The 13,064-nt window shown below is 42.5% G+C and overlaps 1 protein-coding gene across 5 annotated transcripts in view; it reads right to left on the bottom strand.

Moving 5' to 3' along the window:
* The window catches only part of GRIK1 (glutamate ionotropic receptor kainate type subunit 1), a 581,617-nt gene that overhangs the window by 35,585 nt on the left and 532,968 nt on the right, over positions 1-13,064 (bottom strand). For 3 of the 5 annotated variants that reach the window (XM_040338856.1, XM_040338854.1, XM_040338852.1), the window contains one exon: positions 11,855-12,105. In XM_040338856.1, coding sequence (XP_040194790.1) covers positions 11,855-12,105 — 251 coding nt within the window. Of the gene's footprint in view, positions 1-6,978; positions 7,141-11,854; positions 12,106-13,064 lie in introns of all 5 variants that reach the window. The other 2 variants (XM_040338855.1, XM_040338853.1) reach the window with 1 other exon arrangement.

Consider the following 13,064-nt stretch of genomic DNA (forward strand, 5'->3'; position numbering starts at 1 on the left):
TCCAACATTCTGTTGGATGGGAAAACAAAGTTCAAAATCGGCATCCTGATTTATCCCAAAGGTTTTCAGTTGGATGAAGGTCAGAGCTCCTATGCGGGCTATTCAAGTTCCTCCACATTAAACTCTTCAAACTACACTATATTGTCAAAAGTATTGGGACGTCTGCCTTTACACAAACTTTAATGGCATCCCAGTCTTAGCCTGTAGGGTTCAATATTGAGTTGGCCCACCCTTTGCAGCTATAACAACTTAAACTCTTCTGGGAAGTCTGTCCACAAGGTTTAGGAGTGTATATATAAAAAAATAAGGCCAAGGGGGTACCACATCCATATAGATTAACAAAAATTGTAGGACTTAGGAGCAGACTTTATAGGTACCAGAAAAGGAATACAAATATAATAGAAAAAATATATAAATTTTAATGTATACAATTATAAAATTAGACAATGTAACATTTAAAAACAAGATATTAGACTCTCAGTAGAAGAGCCACACATGGTATGTACGAATCCCTGTTAGTGTTTGGACAAAGCTGGTCAACGTTTCGCTTTTGCTTCTTCAGGATCTATTTGTCCTGAGGAACCGAAAGCCAAACGTTGACCAGCTTTGTCCAAGCACTAACATGGATTCGTACATACCATGTGTGGCTCTTCTACTGAGAGTCTAATATCTTGTTTTTAAATGTTACATTGTCTAATTTTATAATTGTATACATTAAAATGTATATATTTTTTCTATTATATTTGTATTCCTTTTCTGCTACCTATAAAGTCCGCTCCTAAGTCCTACAATTTTTGTTTAGGTTTAGGAGTGTGTCTATGGGAATGTTTGACCTTTCTTCCAGAAGCACATTTTTTAGGTCAGGCACTGATGTTGGACGAAAAAGAGGTTCAGGATAGGAATGTTTTGACCACCTGCTGTCATCACAGGCTATGTGTATATGAAGCCTTACTTTATCTGTGGCTTTATGCCTGAAATGTGAACCAGAGTGGTGCTTTAGCCACACAACGATGCTTAGGAGGCTGCAGTTGGAACATTTAGATACGCACACACATTTTTTCTGTTGAAAAGCCTGTGGCGTGCAAAACACAACCCAAAAACTTCACCCAGTGCAGGAAAAAATGTGCACACACATAAAGAGTGAAACACAAAAAACTGCAACGGGTGCATCGTCAAATGGTCCTCTGAAAAGGACCCAGCTCTGATCCCCCGTGGCGTTAGGCTCCTGGCAGGGAAAAGAGTAATCTGTGGCCCATACAGCCGAAGCCATATGGACCCACCTTGGCCCAAGCAGCCGAAGACACAAGGACCCAACATCCTCGGAGGGACTGCTGAAACAGAACCCTCCTTGGTGAGGCTCCCCCGAAGGGAGACCCCATAAGAGCCGGCGAACTAAGCCAGAAGGCCATGTCCACCGACTCCCAAGACTTTCAGAGCAGGCCCGAGGACCAACACCCTACTCTCCACACAAAGTGCAAGCACCAAACAAAAAAAGACAAAAACGTGACAAACACGGGGTAAAATAAAAAAGAAAGTGGGGGAGAAGGAAGGTGGGAAAGGTGAGTAGAAAGTGACCAACGTGCAATATTTTGGCCGGCCCTCCCACACACATACTAGATGCAAATGTGCCAATAGCCAAATAACCTACTAGCTTGCCTTTGGTTTAGGAGAGTACTGGCTGGAGGAAACCCACGCAAGCATAGGGAAAATATGTACACTCCATGTAGGTAGTGTCCTGGTTGAGATTCGATTCAAGTACCCCATTGCTGTCCCTCTGCTGTCCAAAATACCACACTATTCTCACAAATAATCCTTATCATTCAACTGCTATTATCAAACGAGCAAAACACATTTCCTAGTTTTGCATTCTTCCAGCATAAAGTTCCTTTGCTGATCTTTGTCTTCATTTGCATACCATCTCCAAACTGGAAAGGAAGTTGATGCTGGAAGACTTTCTATATAACTTGTAGCAGTTGTTTGTATTGGCCAATGGGTGCAAATGCCCTTCTGCTAATCAGCCCAGTCCTCACCTGGTTTCAACATATCCCTAACCTAAATCTCTTCAGAACATGTCCAGTAGGCTCATAGATGGTGTCAGCATAAACCCCTTTCTTTACAATTTGCCCCTCTAAGACTCTAATGCCTTGTACACACGACCGATTTTCACGACGAGAAAACTACCATTTTTTATATTGGTCGTGAAAACCGGTCGTGTGTATGCTCTCTAGCCGTTTTTTGTAGTATGCAGCCCAAAAGAAGCCCAAAGGGTGGCGCCATTGAAAGGAACTTCCCCTTTATAGTCCCGTTGTACGTGTTGTATGTGACCACGCTTTGGTCAGACGTTTTTTTGCATGATGGTGTGTACAAGGCATAAGACTGTTTGAGCACCTCTCCAAACTGTCTTTCCTTCCTCCTTGAAGAGAATATGCATACCCCCATCCCACAATGCAATGCTGTGGGCAGGCTTAGTCACTGTTGATGTGTGGGTAAAGGTCATGCTTATGGCTATAGAAATACAGACTCGGAGGAGGTCAGAATGTGCATACATTTTGAGGGCTCTGGACAGCGATGAAAAAAAATGTACGACCTGAAACCAGTTACAACTTTGAGTTTATGTTATTCAGTTGCTATAGATTCACTTTACAAATTAAACCTGTCATGTAGGAGTGTCAGTTTACCCTAATTCAGCCAAAGAATGGGTAAAAAAATGGACACTGGGCAATTATTTCTGACACAGCACACGGCAGTACAGCAAAGAACGTGCCATAGATTATGAGATTTTATTTCCTGCAACAGCTGGTTGCAGGAATGAAAATCACTCAAATCTCTCACATGGAACTATTGTGTTCTCACGGCGGGGTGGTATGTGCAGGGAGCCGTCCCTGCTGGGAGAACTCAGCGATTACTTCTAGCGGTTATAGCTGTTGACAATAATCACATGCTAAAAATCCAACATGCTGGTTTTACCCAAGTCAACTGATGGATTAACTTGAGAACAATCAGCTTGCCCATACAGTACATGAATCGAATCTCGGCTGATCCCTACTGAACCGGCCAATATTTGATCCACCTATGGCCAACTTTAGTGTTTTATAGGTGCCATTTCAAATAAATGGTGCTGCAATGCATTATCATACGAATTACACCACAATGTACCTTGCAGTGCTGATGTTAGATTTGGGTGCATTAGGTAGTCCATTCAATTAAATGGGCTGCCTTAACGCAAGGCATCTTAACGTGATTGCAAAAATGCGCCGCAATTAGATGAATGGGCCCTTTTAAGTGGGCTAGTCAGGTTTTAGGACTCAGGGATACAGAGCGCTCAATGTGGTATGTAACGTAGCGAAGTCTAATACCACTCTGTGCCATCTTCTGTACTAGAGCATGGCTGTATAGTGCTGTTCCCATGTATACAATTCAGTCTGACAGAGAATTAATTGAGATATGATCTCATGTAGTTCCTAGGATAGTCACAATGGCTGCAGTAGAGCATTTGGCTTCACAACCCTTGAAATGAGGTTGGTACATCACATTCCTGGCCTGCAGAGTACACAGTGCTAGTGTACTAAGGGCACAAGGCTTCAGGTATGCAACATGCCTGGTTCTTAGTAGACTGGAGTAGACATGTGCAATTTGTTTAGTTCCGAATCAAAATTCGTACAAATTTTTTGTTATTTGGAAATTCAGATGGATGTATCCAAATTTCTGAATTACAATAGAAATGATTTTAAACGTATCCGAATTTCCGAATTACAATAGTAATGAATTTAAATGAATCTGGAATAACAAAACAAAATTTGTCCGAAATTAGAAAACGAATAAACAAAACTAAATATATTCCAAAAACAATTAAACTAATTTACCGAAACAAAATGATTTAAATAAGGAATCAAAACACATTTTTTTTTTTCGTTCTGCATATGTCTTTTGTCAAGACAAGAGGTATTATGGGGTAGGATTATGGGTAGCCTTGTGGCCTCTTTTCCCTCTGTATAGCTTAGTCCTGGCTAAATGTGCCGTCTAGAATGGAATGGAATTGATCTCATGGTCTCATGGTGTGAGAAACTATTTGGTGATTTACTCTGTAGTTTCGTTTTTTTTCTATATCCAGTAAGGTTATAAACACAGATTTATGATGGATGCATTGTATTCTCGATATAGGCCCCTAGCTCATAGAATTGAATAGACCATTATACCAAATCCAACAATTACATATGACCTTTCACAGGTCAACACAACCTTTCCATATGTTTTTTTTAAATTGATCTACATTAAGGCTGTTTATTCTGAGAAGAGCACTGATATGAGAATGGATGACCCCCTGCCCTTTCAGTCGTCACTTAGACCAGGCAAGCTTCAGAGTGCTTAATAAGTGAAGGAAATCTATTCTGAGTGAAGACCTTCTAGAGGAACTAAGCTTCTTTCCTGTTTCTTGGGAGAAGGGAAGAATTTGTAAGAACAAATCGTGGTTAAAAGGTTATCCTACTCCTATTTCCTTTTAAAATTGTACAATTTCTTTTCTATACTTCCAAATGGCCTCCTTATTTTAGCCTAAAAAAACATTGCGGTTAATTTGCTAAAACTGGAGAGTGCAAAATCTGGTGCAGCTCTACACAAAAATCAATCAGCTTGCAGTTTTTATTGTCAAAGCTTAACTGAACAAGCTGAAGTTAGAAGCTGATTGACTACCATGCACAGCTGCACCAGATGTTGCGCACTCCAGTTTTAGTAAATCAACCCCATTGCTATACTCCAGCATGGTGCTTAGGAGGCCTTTGGAGGAGAGCTACGAACTGGCTGATTGCTAAAAAAGGGAGCCTGTTCAGGCACACTAGAGATGTTGCAATATGTAGACAGGCTGTTAGTACAGTTGCCATTTGTCCCTGTCAGGCTCGAAGACCAGGTGCTATAGCAGTAGCAAGGCTCCCACTGACCAGCTGGGTAAGTATAGAAGCAGGTCCCCCTAGTGAATGACAGGGGCTCACCCGAGATGCAAAGTATTAAGTGGCATTCAACAGAGCTCCTGATGGAGGAGATGAGTTTTGCTGTGTGTCAGTACCAACTCACAGTCCTCAGGATCACCCCACCAGAAGCTGGGAAAGCTGGGGTCCAGTACCATATAAAGCAGGAAGGGATCAAGCAAAAGCATAGTCAATAACAAGACAAAGGGCGGTAATGAGTGGTTGCATGTTGGGATCAAGTAGAAGTAGACATGTGCATTCGTTTTCGTCCGAATGCATTTTCGTCTGAATTTCTGGAATTTTCACATTTAACAAACTATAACGAACGTGCAGAATCCGAAATCCGAAAGATCCGACATAAAAAATGCTTTATTTTTGTTTTGTTGCGACAACATTTCGATATAGATAGAAGATTTGACATGACAGGGACAAGAGCGATCTGTGTCTATCGAACCGGCGGTTGAATGTGCCTAACCTTAACTCTATTAGTCCAAGATTATTCGATATACAGAGAAAAAATTTGACATGAAGATTCAACATAGCAGCTAAAAACATACAATCTCCGTGAGCGGACATTTATGGTCAAATGCTCCGCCCATAGGCTATAGAAGAATAGATTATAGAAGAATTCTAATGTTGGTTGACTAGTAAAAATAATTAATAAATATAATTATTACTAGTCATACAACATTAGAATTCTACTATAGCTTTTGGGCGGAGCATTCGTCTGGAAATGTATGATTGCGGCGTCGTACAGTTTAGCTGCTTTATCGAATCTTCTTAGAACATTCGACAGACACCATAAGCCTTGAATTGACAGATTCAACCTTAATTTGGATTTTCGGACGAATGCATTTTTTAACAAAACAAAGGGCCAGATTTTCATACATTAACGTTGCTCCTGGGCAGCGTAATGTATGTGCTGTACGCTACACCGCCGCAGGTTTACAGGTTTACATCCTGATTCTCAGAACACTTACCTGTAAACTTGCGGCAGTGTATCGTTAATTCGCTCGGCGCAAGCCCGCCCAATTCAAATGGGGCAGGCACCATTTAAATTAGGTGCGCTCCCGCGCCGAGCGTACTGCGCATGCTCCGTCGGGTAAATTACCCGACGTGCATTGCGCTAAATGACGTCGCCCCAACGTCATTTGCTTAGACGTTTACGTAAATGGCGTCCAGCGCCATTCACGGACGTCTTACGCAAACGACGTATTTTTTTTAAACTTCGACGCGGGAACGACGGCCATAGTTAACATTGGTTGCCCCTGCTAATAGATCTATCTGTAGAATAGAATAACGAGCAAAAAGGGTGTTTAGCAGGGTGCATGCAGCATACTTGCAGCCATAAGAGTAAGGTAGGACATATACAGTATGTGGGGCATACAACTGAGATCTTGAGATTATTTTTGATTTTATACATCTTATCAGGGTCAATTTTGTTTACAAGTGATCCTAGATAAGGGAGAATCTCCATCTTTCCAGATAACTTGATATTTGTGAGTCCTCCCCTTTTCCCCCAGTGTATGCCTTGTACTTTTTAGCTTATGTGAAGCAACCCAAGCCATACATACAACCAGGGCTTTTTTTCCTCAAACAATAGGTGCTGGAACTTATCCACGGCCCCACAAACCCCTCCCCTACACACACCCTCCAAATCACATCAAATAGTGGGTGTGGTCAGTCAAATTTCACGAAAATAGTAGGAGGGTCTTAAAAAGGCATGAAATACCAAGATTGCATTACCTACAGAGTGCAGAGCTGTCACTTGTAAACCCAGACTTCTGTGTTTACAAGTGATTGTGGTGAACAGGCACCAAAGGGTCCGAGCCAGAGGTGGTGGAACCGAGTTCCACCAAGTTCCCCCTGAAAAAAAGCCCTTCATACAACCTAAATCAGTCTGGAGCACCAAAGTGTTGCATTCCTAGCCTCCTTTTTTTTTCTCTGTCACTTTCTAGAAAACAGAACCTAAGTTTGAACAACTATCCCTGCATGCTGTTCTGTGACATGGACACACCTTTTACGTATATTATACGGTGTGAATAGAGGGTTGTGTTCTTATTCCTCGCTCCTCCCGGAGTAATTTGCCACAGTCTAATTCCGTAGACAGGGTGGTCCCCGAAGTGGAGTTGGACGGGTGGGTCGGTTTAGATTGCAGACCGTAAAAGTAACAAAAGGCCTTAGCATGCAGAAAGGGATTAAAAAAAAACATGCATAAATTAATAATAATATGGCAATGACAACATAGGCACAATGAAAATAACAGTCACTATCAGCACAATGAAAATAACAGCAAGACAAATTCAACTGAAACAATGGGAAAGCAATACAAAACAATACATGCAAATAAAAAGTAAAAATGTGCAGCAAACAAAATATGCTGATGCTGAATTTAGTAACCAGAACTTTAGGGCTGAACATGAAGGAATTTGCCAAACCCTGCTTGTTCTGGCATATTCTGGCTACCCTTGACTAAATTTTGAGTCTGAACCAAGGAAGGGAAATGTAGAATCTGTAAATGAGACCAAAACGAGCTCACACTAAAATCATCCATCTTTGCTGTCTCTGCATGCTTCTTTGTTTTTGTCTTAAAGTGGAGGTTCACCCGAAAACAAAATTTTTAACATGTTATTAATGCTCATTTTGTCAAGGGGAATCAGCTATTTTTTTTAAAATCAAAGCAGTACTTACCGTTTTAGAGATGCATCTTCTCCGCCGCTTCCGGATACGGGCTGCGGGACTGGGCGTTCCTACTTGATTGACAGGCTTCCGACAGGCTTCCGACGCCTGTCGGAAGCCTGTCAATCAAGTAGGAACGCCCAGTCCCGAAGACCATACCCGGAAGCGGTGGAGAAGATCGCTCTCTAAAACGGAAGTACTGCTTCGATTTTAAAAAAAATAGCCGATTCCCCTTGACAAAATGAGCATCAATCTCATGTTAAATTTTTTTTTTCGGGTGAACTCCCGCTTTAAGTATATTCTTAGCACTGGTCCCAGGTTAATATTTAGGGGATAAATTCAGGGTTAAATTGAGTTTGTTAAAGACTACACTAAATATTTAAAACAAGGTTCAAGGTTAGACTAATGCCCTGTACACACGATCGGTCCATCCGATGAAAACGGTCTGATGGACCGTTTTCAACGGTTAACCGATGAAGCTGAGAAGCTGACTAATGGTCAGTCGTGCCTACACACCATCGGTTAAAAAAACGATTGTGTCAGAACGCAGTGATGTAAAACACAAAGACGTGCTGAAAAAAACAAAGTTCAATGCTTCCAAGCATGCGTCGATTTGACTCTGAGCATGTGTGGATTTTTAACTGATGGACGTGCCTACAAACTATCGTTTTTTTTTCTATCGGTTAGGTATCCTTCGGTTAAATTTAAAACAAGATTGCTTTTTTTAAACCTATGGATAAATAACCGATGGGGCCCACACACGATCGGTTTGGTCCGATGAAAACGATCCATCAGACCGTTCTCATTGGTTTGACCGATTGTGTGTACGCGGCATTAGGGGTTGGAGGCTTATGCTACGTACACACGGTTGGAATTTCAGATGGAAAAAGTCAGACAAAATTTTTTCATCGGATATTCCGACCGTGTGTTTGCCCCATCTGACTTTTTCCGTCGGAAATTCCGACGGACTTAGAAAGAGTTAAAAAAAATAGGGAAGGGGAACAAAAAAGCACTCACATTTGCCAACATCCGATATATTCAATAGGGGAAGGGTTACTGCTAAGGGCAGTGACAAGGCGGACTAGCACAGGCTATCCCCCGGGACATGTGATACCCTTCCGTCCGAGAGGCCCTGAACCCTTTGATTTGTCCTATAACGGATACTGCAGTGTGGCTGCCCATTTTGGATACATTCCCCATCTTGGCCTCGCCCCCTGCTCTTGTGGTCCCGGCTCTGTTTATGGTTCTGGTTACCTGTCAGACTCTACTCTTGTCGACGGACACTATATATACGTGGGTCTGATGTCCTTTAGAGGAATTCCTCTTTGATTGGCTGTACTAAGCTCTTCTTTAAACTGCATACTGATGGTACGTCTGCGATCTTAATTGTCCCCGGTGCAATGGACGGCTAACGATCATTTCGATTAATGAAATATATAATATCTCACTGTCAAATTCTCCTAACCTCGTCCTGAGGAAGCCAAAAGACGAAAAGGAATTTTTGCAATTGAACGTATACTTTATATGTTTTTTTTATGTATTTTCTTTATGTATTTTATTGTATCTTTGTAATTAAAAGTTTATATTTTTCTAAACCCTATGGGCCAGATTCTCATACATTAACGTTGCTCCTGGGCAGCGTAATGTATGTGCTGTACGCTACACCGCCGCAGGTTTACAGGTTTACATCCTGATTCTCAGAACACTTACCTGTAAACTTGCGGCGGTGTATCGTTAATTCGCTCGGCGCAAGCCCGCCCAATTCAAATGGGGCGGGCACCATTTAAATTAGGCGCGCTCCCGCGCCGAGCGTACTGCGCATGCTCCGTCGGGTAAATTACCCGACGTGCATTGCGCTAAATGACGTCGCCCCGACGTCATTTGCTTAGACGTTTACGTAAATGGCGTCCAGCGCCATTCACGGACGTCTTACGCAAACAACGTATTTTTTTTAAACTTCGATGCGGGAACGACGGCCATAGTTAACATTGGTTGCCCCTGCTAATAGCAGGGGCAACCTTACGCGTCGCGTACGCTACGGAAACGACGTAAATTCTCAGCGTCGGACGCGCGTAGGTTCGGGAATCTCGCGTACTTACCTCATTTGCATAGACGACTGGGAAAACGACGATGCGACACCTAGCGGCGGGAAAAAAAATTACTTTTAAGATCTGACAGCGTAACAGCCTTACGCATGTCAGATCTAATGGTTATCTATGCGCAACTGATTCTAAGAATCAGTCGCATAGATACCCGGGGCCAGATGAGGAGTTACGACGGCGCTAATGGTGTTGCGCCGTCATAACGCCTTTGAGAATCTGGCCCTATGTTCCTGTTTTGCCTTAAAAGTCCGCCTTGTCACTGCCCTTAGCAGTAACCCTTCCCCTATTGGACTTAGAAAGACATGCTCTCTTTTTTCCAGACGTAAAAAAATTCTATCTGAAACTCCATTTTCTGTATGGAATTCCGACGGAGAAAAAAAACAAGCATGCTCGGAAACAATTTGACGCATGCTCGGAAGCATTGAACTTCATTATTCTAGGCTCGTCATAGTGTTGTACGTCACCGCGTTTTCGACGGTCGGAATTTGGTGTGTCCGTGTGTATGCAAGACAGCTTGAGCGGAATTCCATCGGAAAAACCTGTCGGAGTTTACTCCGATGGGAAATTCGATCATGTGTACGGGGCATTAGACTTGGAGTAAAATAAACCTTTGACAAACTTGGGCAAGTCAGTGTGAGTATATGGACAAAAAAAATGAATATGCAGAGCTTACCTATATAGAAAACCTCATGTCATATTGATCATGAGATCTAGAAAAACAAAAACAGCTGAATTTTGCAAAATATGACGTTCTATGCCAATCTTGATTTTTCCTTTAAAGTTCAAGCTTGGCCCTTTTGTTGGTAAATGGGACTGCCCATCAAATTGTAGAGCCAAACAGGAGACCGGGAAGGTGGGAGGGATTGGGGGGTCAAGATTTGCAAACAACTTCAGCATTCTATATTTCGGGGTCTACTAGTAATGGTATTTCCTGAAGGCAACACCATGTAAATGTGTTTTTTTACAAGTACACTTTGGGTAAATAACTTCATTGGTATTATTTTATTGGGGGTGAAAAATGAATGGAAAAAAAAATATTGGGTACTGAACATGCATCAGTGCCAAATAGGCAAGCAAAATTTAAACTATTGATGGTAAAACTTCACATGATGGTACCAATAATTCTCCTCCAGTAAGTTACTGTACATTATTAGCCATGTTGAAAAAAAGCACCTATTGTTGCACACAATTTGGTGGGCCTGTCAGCATCCTTGGGAGAAACATGGTTGCTGCCATTACTGTAAACCTTTAGAAAACCATAGTTGCCTGGCTTCAGTGCTTTTGAGGGATGAACCATGAACAGCTACACAACAAATGAAAGGCAGAGAGAAGAATAAAGAAATCCTTATCTCTACACCTGTAGAATGTTCAAATAGCATTTTTAGAAGAGGTCAGCAATGGTAGCCCACACAATTGTCTCATGGTGTACTTTTAATACGTGTACACCAGGGCTCAAGTCCTGCGGGAACGCGTGGAAACGGAGTTCCTGCACTTTTTTCACAGCAGGAACGCAGTTCCCTTTGCAGGACTAGAGCAGCTGAGAGCAGCTGAGCTGCCCAAGCCAATCCTTCACTAAGCGGCAATGCCCAGCTCGAGTCACTGTCAGGGGCAGGCGAACCTTAGTAATCCTTTATGTTACTGGCCGCTTCCTGTATATGGATTCATCAGGTAGTGTGCGGTTATGCCGTCACTTCCTAGATGCCGCAATGTCTCCTGGGAGCTTTTGTCATTGTTCCCAGGAGACATTGTGGAGGTTATCACGGGATTTAGAAAGAACATGCGGTTTAGTAATTATGCATATGAGCGTATAATTTTTTTTTTTTGGTGGGGGAGTGGATCTTGGCTGGACTTCCCACACTTTTTTCCCCAGGACTTAACCCCTGGTGTACACCCATCACAAGCCCTGTGTCCTAGGTAATGTTCCAGTATATGTCCCCTTTCTAGCCGTACAATTTCCCTTGTAGAAAAAAGGCAACTTCACAGTCAGAAGTTAATGTGAGCACCTCACTTTCCAGGCACTCAGGACACCAACCAAGGCAAAAGTCTTACCTTGTCTTATTGTAGGAACAGCCCCACCCACACCCGTATTTCACAGAGGCAAAGAACACCCACCTGTTCTATATCACTGTTCTTCCGGGATTTGTAGATGAACTCTCCTATTGCTACAAAGACTGATAAGACCAGTCCTGCAGCCAGTACAATGAAAATCCCTCCAATGTTCTCCACTCCTAAAGCGCTGGCTTCTTTACTGTCCTCCTCTGGACAACCATTCCCCCTCCACCATTTTTCCTTCATCATGTGTAATTTCCCCTCTTCCTGAAGCTGTAAGATGGCAATGGTAATTTTATCTCTGTACGGCGAGCCTGTGGGAAGATCAATGGAAAAAAAGGAGTGTGTAATAGTTATTGTATTCATTATAACATAAAACTGTAGTACCATCATTTAATGTTTGCTTTGTTAAAGCGGAAGTAAACCCATCCATAAAACAGTTTCATTTCCGGCACGTGCCGGAAATGTTAGGCCCGGTACACACGACGAGTTTCTCAGCAGAATTCAGCCAGAAATCGATCGGAGCTGTATTCTGCCGAGAAACCCGGTCGTGTGTACACTTTCGGCCAAGGAAGCCGACGAGGATCTCATCGAGCCAAATAGAGAACATGTTCTCTATTTCCTCGTTGTTCAATGAGGAAAGTTGGCTCGCTGAGATCCTCGGCGGCTTCACAAGGAACTCGACGAGCAAAACTATGAGTTTTGCCCGCCGAGTTCCTCGGACGTGTGTAAGAGGCCTAACACTCCCATTGGTTGTGCTCTCAACAAAACTGTCAAACCATCCAATGGTTGGTGTCATAACTGATCACATGTGAAGTATCATGGCAGTCAGGGCCATCTTTAAGGCAGGGAAAAAGGGGCAGCTGCCCTGGGCCCTGTCATTGTTGTGCAGCTGCCTCATAATTGCCAACTATCCCAGTTTAAATTCCCTTGTCCCTTGAAGTTTTAGTCCTGTGTTGTGTCCTGATATCTCAGTGTGAAGTGCTGCAACTAATGCTGCCCTATTGTTGTGTACAGATGACTCCCCTGCAGACCCTGCATTTATATGTAAATAACTGTCATTCATATGTAAATAACGGGAGCATTCATATGTAAATAGCGGAGGCCGGCGGCATTAATATGTAAATAAAGGCAGCATTCATATGTAAATTAAGGCAGCATTTATATGTATATCATGCCCCTCTGCAGTGAAGAGATGATGTGCTTTAACCTTTAGCAAAAAATCAGTGAGCACTATTACTGTACAGTTATCTCTAGCAATCAACAAGAAGAA

This window comes from Rana temporaria, chromosome 2 (assembly GCF_905171775.1).
Source record: "Rana temporaria chromosome 2, aRanTem1.1, whole genome shotgun sequence".
In the NCBI taxonomy this organism is placed as follows: Eukaryota; Metazoa; Chordata; class Amphibia; order Anura; family Ranidae; genus Rana; species Rana temporaria.